Raw genomic sequence first — 17460 nt, forward strand, 5'->3', positions numbered from 1 at the left:
TATTGATCATTTAAGCCAAGATTATACCAAGTTCCTTTCTCATCCCTTAGTATGGGGTAGCAGTTAGTTTGCATGCTGGGGGTGGGAGGGGGGAGGTATAAAGTCATTAGTTGTAATGTTTGGGCTAGCTTTCTGGAGGTCCTTCGGAGAGGCCTTGGTCTCAGCAGGATAGACACCACAAGAAGGGTCAGGAATAGAGTCTAGAGTCTTTATTCTAGTCCAGTCTTAAAATTAGTGAAGGAGTGCAGGAGGCAGGCAAGTCATCAGAAAGATGGTCAAAAATGGAATGTCTCATTTCCAGTCCTTTTCAGCCCTTAAATAATCCTATTACAATCACATCATTACATCATACTGATTATGTGTGAACTAGAAAATCATTACATCACCATATTAAGTACTAAGTATATATGTGTACTAAAGAACCATCATTTCATCAATTCCCCTGAGTTAATACCTTATTGTAAGTATTCTTGTTTCAAATATACTTCTCCAAAGTTCAGGCCCTCTACAATTAGTGATTAGCTTCTTAAAAGGCACTCCCCAGTTCCCTTTGGAAAATGAAATAATTTCCTCATCTACAACTCTTTGACATTTCTTTCATTCTAAATTCCTTATTATGCATCAAGCTGTGATTCTACATTCATCTCTGGAAGTTTTTTTTGTTTTTTTTGTTTTTTTGTTTTTTTTGTATACAGGAGGGTAAATTGATTTGCTTAGTACTAGAGACCTAAAATTAATTATAATAGCTTAATACTATCAACTTTCCCGTTTCCAAACTAGCATTCCTATTACCTTATACTGTCAACTTTTCTCTTCTTTTAAAGAGGGCAATTACACATGTAAAAGACCTTTTTGGAGTTACTCAAAAATGGTTTGGACATAGATCAAGAGAAGATTGGACAGAGCTGCCTGCAAATGGACCAGTCCATTTTTCTTTGTGCTTCAGGAAGTTTCAGTCTTTACCAGACAACCCAGTGCTTTTTATTTAATTCTAATTTTGAAGGGGGTGGAATATTAAAATCAAAACCAAAACCAAAACTAAGTAGATGAGGGATGAAGAAGCTAAGAGAAAGGAAAAAGTCAATGACCAGGAAGTCAGGTGAAGAATAGTAGAAGTTGGAACCAGAGCAGCATTCCATATTGAATCTTTGTTATCTCTGTCTCTGTCTATCTCTCTGTCTCCGTCTCTCTGTGTCTCTCTGTGTGTCTGTCTCTCTATGTCTCTGTCTATCTCTCTCATTCTAAACTTAAGAAATAAAATACGCATTTCTATTACACAATGAAATAGAAAAAAAAAAAGATTGCAGATGAAACTGCAGCTCTATTGTGTATAACTTGCTATTCCTTTTAAATGTACATGTATTCCCTCCCTCACTTTATGCATCGAGATGGCTATCCTTAGACGCAAATATGTATGTATATTTACACATACATACACAGACAGAGATATGTATGTATGTGTATGTGTGTATTTTTTCTTTGGATGCAAATAGCATCTTTCTTCATAGGACTTTTGTAGTTAATTCAGATATTTTTTACAGTCAAAATGACTTGGTCACTCAAAGCTGTTTTTAAAACAGTCTTCTTGTTTCTGTATATAATGTTCTCGTGGTTTTGTGTTTTTTTTTCACTCTTTGTTATTTCATGTTTTTCTAAAATCATCAAGCTCCTATTTCATATAGGAGAAGTAGTATCCCAACACAAACATATACCACAACTTGTTCAGTCATTCCCCAAATGATGGGCATCCTTGCAATTTCCAGTTCTTTGCCACTACAAAGAGAGTTCCTATAACTATTTTTTACAACATACAGGTTATTTTCCTTTTTCCCCAAACATTTTAAGAAAGAAAGATTTTAAAAATCCATTTTAAGAAATTTAAGACTTAATAGTGCTTTTGCTGGAGTGAATCTAGTTTAATAACTCTTTAGGCATAATTTCAGATTGCCCTGCAAAATGGTTGAATCAATTCACAAATTCACCAACCTTGAATTAAGATCTCAATTTTTCCACATCTCCACATTTGTTACTTTCTTCTTCTATAATTTTAGACAATTTGATAGGTGTAAAATGATATCTCAAGGCTCTTTTTAAAGTTGCATTTCTCTAATCAGTGATTTAGAGCTCTTTTATAACTATAAATTGTTTTGATTTATCAGAAAACTGAATATTAATTGGAGAATGGCTCATATTCTTTTAAATTTAACAAACTCTTTATGATTTGAGATATCAGACCTTTATTTGAGGAACTGTCTATAAAAATTTTCCTCCTATTTTCTGTTTTTCTTCTGATCTTGGCTACATTGATTTTATTTGTAATTGTGATTTTTGATTTAATATAATAAAACTATCCATGTTGTATCTTACAATACTCTCTATCTCTCGTTTATTCATAAATTGTTCACCTATCCATAAATCTGATAGGTAATATGTTCCATCTTTTTCAAATTTTCTTGTAATACCTCCCTTTATAAAGATCATATATCCCTTTTAACCTTATCTTGGTAAATAGTGTAAGATTTTTGTCAATGTCCAGTTTCTGATGCTTTCTCAACAATTTTTGCCAAATAATAAAGTCTTTACACTTGTTAAACACTGTTACCATATTCATTAACTGCTCTAAATTATAGAGCATTCCATTGATCTACATTTCTATTTCTTAGTCATTACCAGATAATTTTGATAATTACTGTCTTATAAAATAATTTAAGATTTAGAACAGCTTTCTTTCCTTTACATCTTTTCCTAGTAGTTTCTTTGATGTTCTTGATCTTTTGTTCTTCCAAATGAATTTTGTTATAACTTTTTCTAGCTCAGTTCAATAAGTGTTTGTTAATTAATTGGGATGGCATTGAATATATATTTTAATTTGCATAAAATTGTCATTTTTATTATATTGTCCCTGTCTGTCCATAAACAATTCTTATTTCTCCATTTGTTTATATCTGATTTTATTTGTATAAAAAGTTTTTGTGATTTTCTTCATATAGTTCCTAGATTTGTTTTGACAGGTGTACTCCTAGGTACTTTATACTGTCTAGAATTATTTTAAATGGAGTATCTTTTACTATCTCTTGCAAAATTTTGTTTGTGATATATAAGGATAATGATCATTTATTGAATTTGCTTTATATCCCACTACCTTGCTAAAATTATTAATAGTTTCAATTAACTTTTTAGTTGTCTTTAGGATTTTCTAAATATATCATCATATCATTTGCAAAAAAAGCCAATATTATTACCTCATTGTACATTCTGATTGCTTCTATTTCTTTTCCTTCTTATTGTTATTGCTAGGATTTCCAATGCAATATTGAATAAAATTGATAATATTAGCCATCCATGTTTCATACCTGATCTTATTGGGAATGCTTGCTGATGATTTTAGGTAAATGCTTCTTATCAATTTAAGGAAAAGTCCATTTACACCTAAATTTTCAAGTGTTTTTAATTAAAAATGAGTGTTGTGCTTTTCCTCCATCTATTGCTATAACCATATATTTTTTGTTACTTTTGTTATTGATATGATTAATTATACTAATAATTTTCCTTTTATTAAATCATCCCTGAATTTCTGGTATAAATCCCATAATTTGTGTGATATATTATTGTAATCTTTTAACTAGTCCTTTATTTAGGATTTTTGCATATTCATTAACAAAATTGGTCCATAATTTTCTTTCTGTTTTTACTTTTCTTGGTTTAGCTATCAGCATATTTATTTCATAAAAGGGGTTTGATAGAATTCCTTCATTGCCTATTATTTTAGATAATTTATTTAATATTGGAATTAGTTGATCTTTAAACATTTCATAGAATGCTCTTATAAATCGTTTAGTCATGATGTTTTTTCTTTTTTTTTTAATTGTAGCTTTTTATTGATAAAACATATGCATGAGTAATTTTTCCACATTAACCCTTGCAAAAACTTCTGTTCCAACTTTTCCCCTCTTTCGCTCCACCCCCTCCCCTAGATGGCATACATGTTAAATACAATATATGTATACATATTTATACAATTATCTTGCTATACAAGAAAAATCGAATTTAGAAAGAAGATAAAAATAACCTAGGAAGAAAAACAAAAATGCAAGCAAACAATAATAGAAAGAATGTAAATGTTACGTTGTGGTCCCAGTGTTCTTTTGCTGGGTGTAGTTGGTTGTGTTCATTACTGATCAATTGGAGCTGATTTGGATCCTCTCATTGTTGAAGATAGACACTTCCATCAGGATTGATTCTCATATAATATTGTTGTTGAAGTGTATAATGAGTTCCTGATTCTGCCCATTTCACTTAGCATCAATTCATGTAAGTCTTTCCAAGCCTCTTTGTATTCATCCTGCTGGTCATTTCTTACAGAACAATAATATTCCATAACATTCATATACCACATCTTATTCAGCCATTCTCCAATTGATGGACATCCATTCAGTTTCCTGTTTCTGGCCACTACAAACAGGGCTGCCACAAACATTTTTTGCACATACAGGTTCCTTTCCCTTCTTTAATATCTCTTTGGGATATAAGCCCAGAAGTAACACTACTGGATCAAAGGATATGCCCAGTTTGATAACTTTTTGAACATAATTCCAAATTGTTCTCCAGAATGGATGGATCTGTTCACAACTGCACCAACAATGCATTAGTGTCCCAGTTTCTCCACATCCCCTTCAATATTTGTCACTATCTTTTCCTGTCATCTTAGCCAATCTGACAAGTATGTAGTGGTATCTCAGAGTTGTCTTAATTTGCATTTCTCTGATCAATAATGATTTGGAACACCTTTTCATTTGGGTAGAAATAGTTTCAATTTCATCATCTGAAAATTGTTTGTTCATATCCTTTGATCTTATCAATTGGAGAAAGGCTTGATTTCTTATAAATGTGAGTCAGTTCTCTATATATTTTGGAAATGAAGCCTTTATCAGAACCTTTAACTGTAAAGATGTTTTCCCAGTGTATTGCTTCCCTTTTAATCTTGTATGCATTAGTTTTGTTTGTACAAACACTTTTTAACTTAATATAATCAAAATTTTCTATTTTGTGATCAATAATGACCTCTAGTTCTTCTTTGGTCACAAATTCCTTTCTCTTCCACAGGTCTGAGAAGTAAACTATCCTATGTTCTTCTAATTTATTTATAATCCATAGATGTTTTTTTTCTTAGGAAAATCATTTGTGGACTGTTTAACATCTTTAAAAAAAATAGGGATATTTAGATATTCTATTTTTTTTTCTGCTAATCTTGGCAACTTGAATTTTTGTAAATATCCTTCCATTTCACTTAAATTGTTAAATTTGTTGGCATATAATAGGACAAAATAACTCCTTTCCATTGCTTTGATTTTAACTTCATTAGTGGTATAGTCACCTTTTTTTCATTTTTAATAATGCTTTGGTTTTTAAAATCATATTAATCAGTGGTTTATTTTATTGGTTTTAAAAATAATGCCAACTCTAATTTTTATTTATTAATTCAATAGTTTTCTTAATTGAATTTTATTAATTTCACCTTTGGATTTTAGGAGTTCCAGTTTAGTATTTGGGGGACTTTTAGTTTTTAAATTGCATACAAAATTCATTTGTTCTTTCTCTATTTTATTGATGTTAGCATTGAGAGAGATACATTTTCCTCTGATTTCTATATCCCATATGTTGCCATATTATTCTCATTCCTTTTTTTGGCTGAGGTAATTGGGGTTAAGTGACTTGCCCAGGGTCACATAGCTAGGAAGAATTAAGTGTCTGAGGTCAGATTTGAACTCAGGTCCTCCTGACTTCAGGGCTAGTGCTCTATCCACTGTGCCACCTCGCTACCCCTAATCTCATTTTTTTTTAATGAAATTATAGTTTCTATAATTTGTTCTTTAAATCAGTCACCTTCAAGATTAGGTTGCTTGGTCTCCAATTAATTTGCTTAATACTTTACTAAACTTAATTTTTATTGCATTGTTGTCTGAAAAAAGTATTTAATATTTCTACTTTTAGCTATAAAATTTTTATGCCCTTATATATAGTCAATCTTTGTAAAAGTGCCATCTTTTGATGAGAAAAAAGTATATTACTTTCTGTCCTCATTCAGTTCTCTCCAGATATTTATCTTGTCTTAGTTATCTATAATTCTATTCACTTCCTTGACTTCTTTCTTTACTTATTTTTTGTTAGATTTATCTGGTTCTGAGGGGAGAAGATGTTTTGTTTCTAGAAGTGTTTCTATCTATTTCTGTCTATAATATATTTAACTTTTCTTTTAAAAATTTAGATGCTATAATATTTGGTGCATATCAATTTAGTATTGCTAGTTTTACCATAATGTAGTTTCCTTGTTTATCTCTTTTAACCAAATTTATTTTAGCTTTAACTTTGAAATCACAATTGCTACAACTCCTTTTTCGTCTGAAGCATAAATTTCCACTATAGTCCTTTATTTATTTTGCTGACGCAATTGGGGTTAAGTGACTTGCCCAGGTTCATGCAGCTAGATAGTGTTAAGTGTCTGAGACCACATTTGGACTCAGGTCCTCCTAACTTCAGAGCTGGTACTCTATCCACTGCACTAACTAGCTGCCCCTACAATCCTTTTTTTTAATTCTGTGTGTCTCTCTCATTTTTACACATGTTACTTGTAATCAACATATTATTGGATTCTAGTTTTTAATTAATTTTACTTTTCACTTCCATTTTATGGGTGAATTAATCTCATTCATATTCAAAGTTATAATTTCCCTCCATTCTATTTTCCTCACTTTTGTGCTTCTCAGTCTCTCTTTTTACTTTATCCTTCTAGTTTACTTCTAACCACTTTTCTAATCCACAGCTTTTAGAAGAATTTCTTCTTTATCCTCTACCATTATCCTCCTATTCCTTATTCTAGCCCTATGAGTTCCTCCCTTTTCCTCTTCTCTCATCCTTTTAAATCTTACTCTACATACTCTTCTAAAAGCATCCCCTTATCCTGTTCCCTTGCCCCTTTATTTCTTTATAAATTTAGAAGACATTTATGTTCTTTTATATGTATATGCTGTTTTGGTATTTGAATTGTTTTTTTTTTCTTGTTACTCATAATATTTTCTTCTTAACCTGGGAGATTTGAAACTTGGATATGATAATTCTGTAGGTTTTCATTCTGAAATCTCTTTCAGGTGGTGATTGGTGGAATTTTTCTATTTCTACTTTATCTATTATTCTAGAACTTCAAGGCAAATTTCTGAAATATTGCATTGATTCTTTTTTTAAAGTATGACTTTCAAGTATTCCAATGATTCTTATATTGTCTGTTCTCTGTTCTCCAGATTAGTTGTTTTTTAATGAGTAATGGTATATTCTTTTCTATTTTTACTCTTTTGATTTTATTTTATTATTTATTTGCATCATAACTTCATTGGTTTGCCCTTGCCCAATTCTAGTTTTCAAGGAATTATTTTTTCCCTTAGGATTACGAATCTCTTTTTCCAAGTTAGTTGACTTTCTTTCATAATTTTTTTGGTTTTCTTGAATTGTTCTTATTTTTCCCCCTAATTTTTCCTCAGTTTCTCCTGTTTGATTTTTAAAGCCCTTTTTAAGTTCTTCCAAGAACACTTTTTAGGCACATGACCATTTGACTTTGCTCTTTGGGATAAGTGTAGCTTTTTTAACTTCAGTATCTTCTTTTGAATATGAGCCCAGGCCTTCCCTAGTGGTCCATAGTTGGGTTCTTTGTCCTTTACTTAATTTAATCTTAATTTTGTTTTATTTTATCTTTAGTAGTTTGTTATAATCAGCTCTAGACCTGGTGTGTGGGGAATGGTAGTCCAGGCCTCAGGTTCTTCTTACTATTATTTTCTGAACTCTGGGATTGAACAAAGGACCATAAAACTGTGCATACCCTTTAACCTAGCAGTGCCACTACCAGGTCTGTATCCCAAGGAAATCATAAAGGAGGGAAAAGGACCACATGTGCAAAAACGTTTGTAACCACTCTCTGTGGTAGTAAAAATTTGGAAAATGAGTAGATGCCCATCAGTTGGGCTATGGCTAAATAAGCTGTGGTATATGAAGGTAATGGAATATTATTGTTCTATAAAAATGATGAACAAGCTGATTTTAGAAAAACCTGGAAAGATTTACATGAACTGATGCTCAGTAAAAGAGTCAGAACCAGGAATACATTGTACATAATAACGGCAAGATTGTGCAATGATCAATTATGAAAAACTTGATTCTTCTCTCAGTGATCCAAAGTAATCTCAATAAACGTTGACTAGAAAACACCATCTGCATCCAGAAAAAGAACTATGGAGATTGAATGCCAATCAACACATGCTATGTTCACTTCTTTTTTCTGTTTTTTTTTTTTTTCTCTTCCATGGTTTTTCCCTTTTGCTCTGATTTTTCTCTTCCAGCATGATTCATACGGAAATGTGTATTTTAAAAGTTAATATACATGTATAACCAGAAAAAAATAATTTAAAAAAGTCAAAGCCTGGGGGGAAAAAACAAACTTGGGTGGGGGATTGGGAGAAGAGAACTTCAGGATTTCTATTCATTCCTAAACTACTGCCAGGGCTCCCAGTTATACTGTGCAGCAAACACTTCCTAGGGATCCCCTCCCTCCTCAGTAGCTGCATTTTCAGCTTCTCCCTCTGGCCTGCAATGGAAACCAGTGCCTCAGCTTTCCTCTAAGTACCTACAGACAGCAATATTCCTGCCCCACTGTTACTGCATTCCACCATCAGTGGCAGCCCAGGATGTGTCTGGTCAGCACGCCTGGGCCTGATATCCCTGGACAGCAGAGGGTCGTTGGATCCTCCCCTACTCAGTTATCTAATTCCAGTGCTATCTATGTGATAAAAGTTCCTATGACCAAGGCTGAAGGTACCTCCTAAGCTGAGATGGTCTGGAGATGTTTGAGCCAAATCTCCATTTCTGATGTCTTTCCTGAGATCTTCTTCAGTTACCCTAGAAGAACCACTGCTCCACTGTTATGGGCCAGAACTCTGAATTTGAAACAAGGATGCTAACAAGGTACTAAGTGGAATTGAGGAGACAATGGTTATCTAGTTTAGCATGGTTCAGTATGATTGATTTAATCCTACAACAAATAATGGTTTCCTAGTGATATAATGATTGGTTTATAAGCTAAGAGCCTCAGCTACAGAGAGTCAGAGCTGGAGGCAGAGGCAAAGACAAAGGACTGGAAGCAAGAGCTTAAGCTCTCAGAACCAAGGGGAGAAATTCGATTCGATCTTTGCTCTTTCTGGTGGCTGGCATGGCCTCCTGCACTTCCCCCATTAAGACCAAGGCCAGACTGAAAGATTCTCCAGAAAGCTGCCCAGCATCAGGCAAAGAGATAATAAAGGATTTGGACTTTAAGCTCCTGGTGATCTCTGAATTGAAACAAAGGCTGCCCCAGAGATCCCCAAGAAAACCAAACAAAAGAACACTCTACTCCACCCCAATTCTTGTTTCTTTTTGCTGCTCTATGTTCACCCTGAAATGATGGTCTGTCTTGTTTGTGGAGGAAATCTGGAGAGCTTGGAATTTTCTGACCTACTCTACCATCTTCCCAGAATCCCTTTCCCCCATAATGAAACTCTATATTGAATTATCTTATCATTAGATTGTAACCTCCTTGAGGACAGAGATTTTATTATCATTAGATTGTAACCTCCTTGAGGACAGAGATTTTATTTTGCTTCTTTTTATAACTTAAGTGTTTAGCATAATCCCTACTACAAGGTAGGCTCTTAATAAAAGTGTTTATTGATGAATGATCAATGAATATAGATTGAACTCAATACTTTTAGACATCAGAGGTAAGGGCCAAGGACAAAAATCTCAAACTGGTCAGAAACCATCAAAGATTCAAGAACAGGGTTTTGATTAATTCCTTATGTTTCCTTGGTGTCACCTTGCTTTACCTTTTTCCTAAAGGAGAATTAAATAGATGGGAGTTCACCAGCTTTTAATACCTCTCCTCCCACTTGTAGTAGGAAAAACATGGTTGCTTTTAAAGCTGCTATTTTAGTAAACCATGTTGTTTTAGCCATTTTATCAGCACCTATGTGCTTAAGTGCTCACCGTTTTCATTCTGCCTCCTTCAAGTCCCAGCTAAAATACACTTTCTGTAGGAAGCCTTTTCTAGCACTCTTCATTGTAGGGCATCACCCTGTTGATTATATCATTTTTATCCAGGAAAGACTCTTAGGGGATACCCAATTAACAGGCATGGTATAACAGTTAATTAGTATTTATTAAGTACCTACTATGTGCCAGGCACGCTAAGTGCTAGGAATACCCCCCAAAAAAAGGCAAAAAAAAACAAAAAAAAAACTTTCCCTTTGAGGAACTTAATCTATTAAGAGAAATAACATGCAAACTACATACAATCTAATAAGAGAACAACATACAATTACATGCAAAGCTATTTCTAGACTAAATATGATATAATAAACAGAGTGAGCATTCTGGACATAAGGGACAGTTATTGAAAACACCCAAGAAATATTAGCAAAGAGTGATTCAAAAGATATTGCTATTTTCTTTCCTGCAGAGCAGCTGGAGTCCTCTGGTCCTATCTTCGGGATGCAAGAGTTTTACTTGAGTTAGTGGGTGAAAGAAGTGTCTTCTGCTGCTCTACTAGTGGTTCTCAAAGTATGGTCCAGAGAATCCTGAGAGTCTACTAATTCAAAATTAGTTTTTATTTCTAATATTTTTATCCTAATATGGTAAATCTCTATAAATATAACTCATGTAAACAAAACCTCTTTGTACAGATCCTCAGTAATTTTTAATACTCTAAAGGAATACTCAGAACAAAGTTTGAGAGCCATTGCTCTATTCTTCCTGTTAAGTTGATCTCTTCTTCCATCTCTTCAGAATAGCTTTTGTATCAGCTGAGATTTTAGCTTTTTTATTTTAGAGTTCCAGGACTATTTCAACTTGGTGATTCCAGACCTCTGCACTGAAGAGGAAGATTCCAGCTAACTACTGGCTGGGGAAATCCATAGGCATTTAAGTCTCTATTTAAACAGAACCCTTCTGACTGAAATGTTTCTCTGAATTATGGTCATTTACCTTACACTCCTTTAGATTAGCCTATGTACCTACAGACTGCAAAGAGGTTTCTGGGAAGGAGGTTTCTCCTTTCACTCTTCTCCCTGCCCTCCCCATTCTCAGCCCCATGCTCCTACCTGCTGGCTGCAGTCCATTTAAATTACCTTGGGAGACAAATGAACAGTGGAGCTGGTGAAACAGGAGATGCACCTTTGTCCTAGTTTTCCTTAGCAACCAAACTGCTGTACTTTTTATAGTCTAGTCTTACTCTATGTTTTTAATTTCTCTAGTCTAAAATTTATCTAGTTCATTTAACAGGCTCTTTTTCAACACTGGTCCCTGATAGACTAAGGGACACGCTCAGAGCCACAGGTTGCAAGCAACGTAGCTGAGATTCCAACCCCCATCCTCTCATTTTTCAGAGGATGCTTGCTTGCTTCAAGTCTCAATGGACTCCAAGAATCTAGCCAATCTGGTTCTTTTCTGGGATTACTCCATCTCAACCATATGTTTTCTTAAAAATGGTTCCTAAAACATAGCCCTCCACACATGATCTAATCAAAGCAGAATATAACCTAACTACTCTTTTATTCTTTATTTTTATGAATGGTATAGAGAACTTCCAGGAAAATTCCTTCTACTAATGCAACGCAGATTCACTGCTATTCTCTTCAAAAGCTGCAGGGGTATTGAAAGTTAAATGACTTTCCATGGGTCAAACAGCTAGTATGTGTCAGAGGCAGGTATTGAACCTTAGTCTTCCCATTTCTCAAGACAGATTTCCGTCTGGTTTGCCATGAAACTTCTATGATTTCCTTGGTGTAGGATAAAACAGCATTAGCTTTTCTTAACTACCATGACCCAGTAATGACTAAAACCCCTAGATATTTTTCACAGGAATTGTTTACCACTCATATTTCCCTATTATATGTATGTCTACTAACTTTGATATTTTTTGACCTAGTTTTCTTTTCTTTTTTTAATTTAATAGCCTTTTATTTACAGGTTATATGTATGAGTAACTTTACAGCATTGACAATTGCCAAACCTCTTGTTCCAATTTTTCACCTCTTACCCCCCACCCCCTCCCCCAGATGGCAAGATGACCAGTAGATGTTAAATATATTAAATTATAAATCAGATACACAATAAGTATACATGACCAAACTGTTATTTTGCTGTACAAAAAGAATCAGACTCTGAAATTTTGTACAATTAGCCTGTGAAGGAAATCAAAAATGCAGGTGGGCATAAATATAGGGATTGGGAATTCAATGTAATGGTTCTTAGTCATCTCCCAGAGTTCTTTTGATGGGTGTAGTTGGTTCAGTTCATTACTGCTCCATTGGAAATGATTTGGTTGATCACATTGCTGAGGATGGCCAGGTCCATCAGAATTGTTGACCTAGTTTTCTAATATGTTGAGGCCTTTTTGGATCTGGACTCCTATGCAATGTATTCAGTGCAAGGGGATGCTGAGGATAACTTCCGTAAGCTCACAAGAGCCAGTTTCTAAATTTCCAACATTATTGGAAATTGATAAATGCTACAAATCACTTCTCCCAAAGTTCATTGATATAGAATATATCAATTCTGTATCATTGATATAGAATTCTCTCCTTATTGAGTTCAAAATTTTTCTCCTTTCTCTCCCTCCAGGGACTCCCCCTCTTCCTAACATAGATAAGCAATTTGACATAACATATACATATGCTATCATGTAAAACACTTTCATTTTAGTCACGGTTGTTAAAGAACAAACATCAGAAGAAAAATGTGTAGGAATAATAAAAGTGAAAAGAATGTATTTCCATCTGCATGCAGAGTCCATCAGTTCTTTGTCTGATTTTAGGTAACATTTTCCCGAGTTCTTTGTTCTTGGATCAGTGTTGCTGAGAAGAGCTGAGTCCATTATAATTAGTCATCTCAGAATATTGCTGATCTATGCACAATGTTTTCCTTATTCTACTCATTTCTTTTTGCATCAATTTTATGTCTTTCCAGGTTTTTCTGAAACCCGCCTGTTCATCATTTCTTATTGCACAATAGTATTCCGTCCCATTCCTACATCATACCAACTATGTACAAAACAAACAGGAGATAACCGCAAAGGAAAGGCATTGACGCTAAGGAAGACTGGGAAAGGGTTCTCGTAAAAGGCAGGACTTTAGCTGAGACTTGAAGCAGTGCGAGCATCCTCTGAAAGGCCAGAGGGTCTGGGCTGGAATCTCAGCTACGCTGCTTGCCGCCAGCGGCTCTGAGCAGGTCGGGGGCCGATTTCTCTATCTGTAAAGGGAGACGCGACAAGGTTTCCTCCTGGGGATGTCTGATTTTATGCGTTCTATCCGTTAACATCGGGGAGGAGGGGGCGTCCCTACATTTTACATTGATGCTGCTGACTTGTGCGAACAGTTGGAAGAAAATTACTTGCATAGGTCACACATCTAATAAAGTATTTGAGTAGGATTCCAACTAGGTCTTTTTCATTGCCAATGCAACGCTTTCCGATGCGTCACAACTTGAAGCGCTATAATAGGTTAAATACGGCGCGAAAGGAGAGCAGTTTCCGCACCACTAGAGGTCTCCCTTCTGAGATACCCCCACTGGCTCCAGCCTCCAAAGCCCCAGCGCCGGAGCAGGAGGGGCCGGAGGAACCGGGGGGCGTGGCCGGAGGAGCTGGGGGGCGGGGTCGGAGGAACCGGCGGGGCGGGGCCGGAGGAGGCGGGGGGCGGGGCCTGAAGCTTCTCTCCCATCATACCCCGGGCGCGAGAGGAGGTGGGGTGCGCCAGGAATTGTGGGATGGGGAGCTTGAGCGGTTGTTGTGGTGTGGATCCGCATCTTCTGGACCGCGGGTAGCTGGAGGCTGCTGACGACGCGGGGCACGTTGGCACCGAAACCAGGAGCGGCGGCAGCCCCGGGTGAGGGCAATCGAGAGGGAGAGAGGGGAGGCGCGCATTTGTTTTACGGCGGTGGCGCGGCGGCCGCGGCCATGGGGTCTCCCGGGTAGCGGAGTCTTCCGCCAGGGGCGGGGCGTCCCGAACCTTGTCCCAGGCGTGAAATCACCGCGCGAGCGGACGAAATGGGGGGGGAGGGGGCGGTGCCGAAGAGCACCAGAATTTTCTAGAACTGTTACCTTCATTCTCCCGTCCCCGTGTTCCTTAGAATAACCCTTCGCGTTGTGGGGTACCCATAGAGTCGGAGAGCCCTAGTGCTTAGGGATCCCCGCCCCTGCGACTCCGTGCCTGCTTATTAAGCAGCGAGGAGACCGAAGTGGCTAACGCTGGACCTAGACATCTGAAGACCTGGGTTCGAATGCTGCCCCAGCCGCTTCCTGACCGAGAATCTCCGGGTATTTTCACCGGCTGTGCCCAGTTCCTGGAATGTTTTTTCTCCTCATCTGCACCTCCTGGCTTCCTTCTCATCGTAGCTAACCGTTCCCTCCCCCCCGCCCAAGCCCTTCCTAATTTCCCTTAATGCTTTCTGCATCCCCTCTGTTGATTATTTCCAGTTTACCTTATCTATATTTTGGTTATTGACATGTGTCCCCATTAAATTGTGAGCAGGGGCTGTTTTTCCTTTCTTTATCACCTGCACGTAGGCACTTAATAAATGCTGAGTGACTTAGCTCTGGGAGCAAATCACTAAACTCAGCCGTATTTTACATGATAGCTCCTCTTTCTTAGGGCTATGGAGGTAAAATGAAATTATATGTAAAGTGCATTACAATCATTAAAGCCACATATTAATACTAATTATTGGACAACTCAGAACCTCATTGAATAATCATTTTTCTATCTCTTAGATGAGAGATTGGACTAGATCTCTAAAATCCCCAAACTTCTTGTACATTTCTAATTTACTGACAATTCCATCTTTTAACACAGTGCTTGGAACACAGTAGATTCTTAATAATGGCTTGTAGTATTATGACCGTCATCCCTTACAAATTGTTAAGGTAAGACTGTATCTTCCTTTAGGCAGGGACTGTAACAAGTTTTACTAAAGATGGCTTAAAGCCAGAGCAATATTTTACCTGTTTTCTTGTGTTTATTGAGGAAAAAAGGTGTAAAGCAAGATCACCAAACTAGTATTTAATGTACCAAGTTCATTACCTGTGTAGTATTGTTTGATCCTAGAATGTAGCTAGTGATTTTTTAAAAATTATAAATACAGCTTTAATAAACTTTGTGTTTTGTTTTAAAAAAAAAATAGGCATGAAATTTAGACTTCCTGATTTACATTAAAGCTGGATCATATTTTTTCTCTATAGATTTTTCCTTTCCCTCCTCCTGCATAAATTGTTTAAATATATGCAGCAAATTAGTTCCTTGCATACTTTGGAGGTTTTTATTTTTGGAGTTAAGAGTAATTTTAAAATGTCTCTATTACTCTGAACAATCAAGAGTTTGTCGAGTGTATGTCTATAATACCATAATTCATATTAAAATAACAATGTTGTCTTCTAAAAGAAGATTTAAAGCTATCCAAAATGTATAGTTAATGAATGGATTTATGCAGGACACTTGGATCTTATCTAATATCCGTTCCTGAAAAGTTGCCTGGAAATTGAATTAATTTTAGAGATGATTTCTCTTTATTTTTTTATTTGTATTCCTAGCAGTTCTAACACCTTAGTTTTAATTTTCTTTCTTCTGGGTCAGATAAGTAGTTATCTGTAAAGAGATGCAGTCATACAAAGAGGCTTCCTTATCAATAGAAATTTTGTAATAGTGGAGAATTTTTTAAATGAGTGCCCCAATTTATCTGTTTTGTGAGTTTAGTTTCACAGCTAAACTTAATTAGGTTTTAATAAAGGATGTACTCTAGTGAAAAAAATATTGTTGGAAATATTTTTCACATTCTGTTGATGTCCCATTCCACAGTTTTCTCTTATGTTTCCATTGTCTTTAATTTTGTGACTTTTGATAAGATGAATAATACTAGAAAAGCAGAAAAATTACTGTTTCACTTTATTCAGGGTCATAGTAGTTTAGATCTCTATTTGGAAGGAACCTTAGCAGTCAGCTCCCTTATTTTACAGATGAAAAAATTGAAGCCCTGGGAGAGAAAATGACTTGTCAGGTTATTCTACTCTAAAGCCAGCTCTCTTTCCATTGTATTTTAACAGTTATTTTTCCACCTTTCATCTTCGCTTTTCCTTTGTGGCATTTGCTAAGTAGATGGTTTAGATTTTTTTGGAATTCATCTTTGCTTTTAGAGTGCTAAAATCCTCCTTTGAGCCCTCAGTCTGGCATGGAAGTGACACTGGGTTTTCAAAATATATTCTCCCTGAGGGTAAGCTCTGACAGGTCCTGTCTAGTTGGAAAGGCTTTAAATAGAGCATATCTGCTACAATAGCACCAATCTGGCCTCTAGAAGGTAGTTACCCAGGTGATGAAGTTTCTTGGCCACTCAATTAATGAAGAGTGCCTTTTAAGGCAAAAAGGAGTTGTGATCTGAATACAAAAAATATGTGCTGAAGAAATAATTTCTCTTTAAGTAAGTGTTTGTATTTTTGTAAATGTGCTAGAGATTTTTGGAAAATAATAAAAACTCCACTCTATACAAAGGTGCATCCATAAATTTTAAAATATTTTTAAAAAATAAGTAGAAATCTTTCTAGCAAGAATTTTAAATCAATTGGTAGGATCTAGGAATATCAGGCAACTAAGGAAATGATATGAAATATAGAGATGGTGCTGCTTGTTTATGTAAAGAGTTTTTCTTATGCATTCTTTTTTGACTCAAAAATGAACTGGATTACACAACCTGACTTTCCCTATTAAAATATTTTATTTGGTACTCTGATTTGTGAAACCCTTTGTATGTGTGCTGTTTAATGAGTTTTCTTTTATTTCTCCTATCTTTATACCTTGACCATGTCCAAAATGGTTGAAAGAATCCTTAATTTTCTGTTCCCATAAGAATACTTCTAATTTCAGGAAAATAAACAATACATTTTTTAAAGATTCTTCTTAGAGATTGAATATTTCTAAAATTTTGCAGACCAAAATGACTTCAGCAAGCAAAGCAGTTGAGTTACAATTACAGATGAAGCATAATGCTGAGGAACTACAAGACTTCGTGAGGGATTTAGAAAGCTGGGAAAAAGAAATTAAACAAATGGATTTGGAACTGAGAAATCAAAATGGTGTTTCAGGAGAGGTAAATTGAGAGTTTTTAATTTAATATCCAGCAAAACCCAAACAATCTGTTAAAATGTATTTTTAGAGCTGCAAAATTGAAATGAATTGCTTTGCTATTAAATTTTTGCCTTTCTTAGAAAATTTTTTCTGAACTATCAAATTAAAAGGACATTTCCCTAGACACACTAAGATGTGAAACTATCTCATATACAAGTTGCTTTCCTCTGTAAAAATAGAAGAAATTCAACATGTAACTCTCAGGGCTGTCCTACTTACC

General features: G+C 35.5%; 1 protein-coding gene across 3 annotated transcripts in view; it reads left to right on the forward strand.

Annotated features, from left to right (window-relative positions):
* Nucleotides 1–13775: 13775 nt before the first annotated feature.
* RPAP3 (RNA polymerase II associated protein 3) overlaps nucleotides 13776–17460 on the forward strand; it is a 62320-nt gene continuing 58635 nt past the window's right edge. Inside the window, exons 1-2 of one of the 3 annotated variants that reach the window (XM_031938055.1) lie at nucleotides 13776–13955; nucleotides 17044–17202. In XM_031938055.1, the coding sequence (XP_031793915.1) occupies nucleotides 17050–17202 (153 nt within the window). In that variant the 5' untranslated portion in view covers nucleotides 13776–13955; nucleotides 17044–17049. Of the gene's footprint in view, nucleotides 13956–14035; nucleotides 14387–17043; nucleotides 17203–17460 lie in introns of those variants that run through there. The other 2 variants (XM_031938056.1, XM_031938057.1) reach the window with 2 other exon arrangements.

The sequence above is a fragment of the Sarcophilus harrisii genome, chromosome 5 (genome assembly GCF_902635505.1).
Source record: "Sarcophilus harrisii chromosome 5, mSarHar1.11, whole genome shotgun sequence".
Taxonomy (NCBI): Eukaryota; Metazoa; Chordata; class Mammalia; order Dasyuromorphia; family Dasyuridae; genus Sarcophilus; species Sarcophilus harrisii.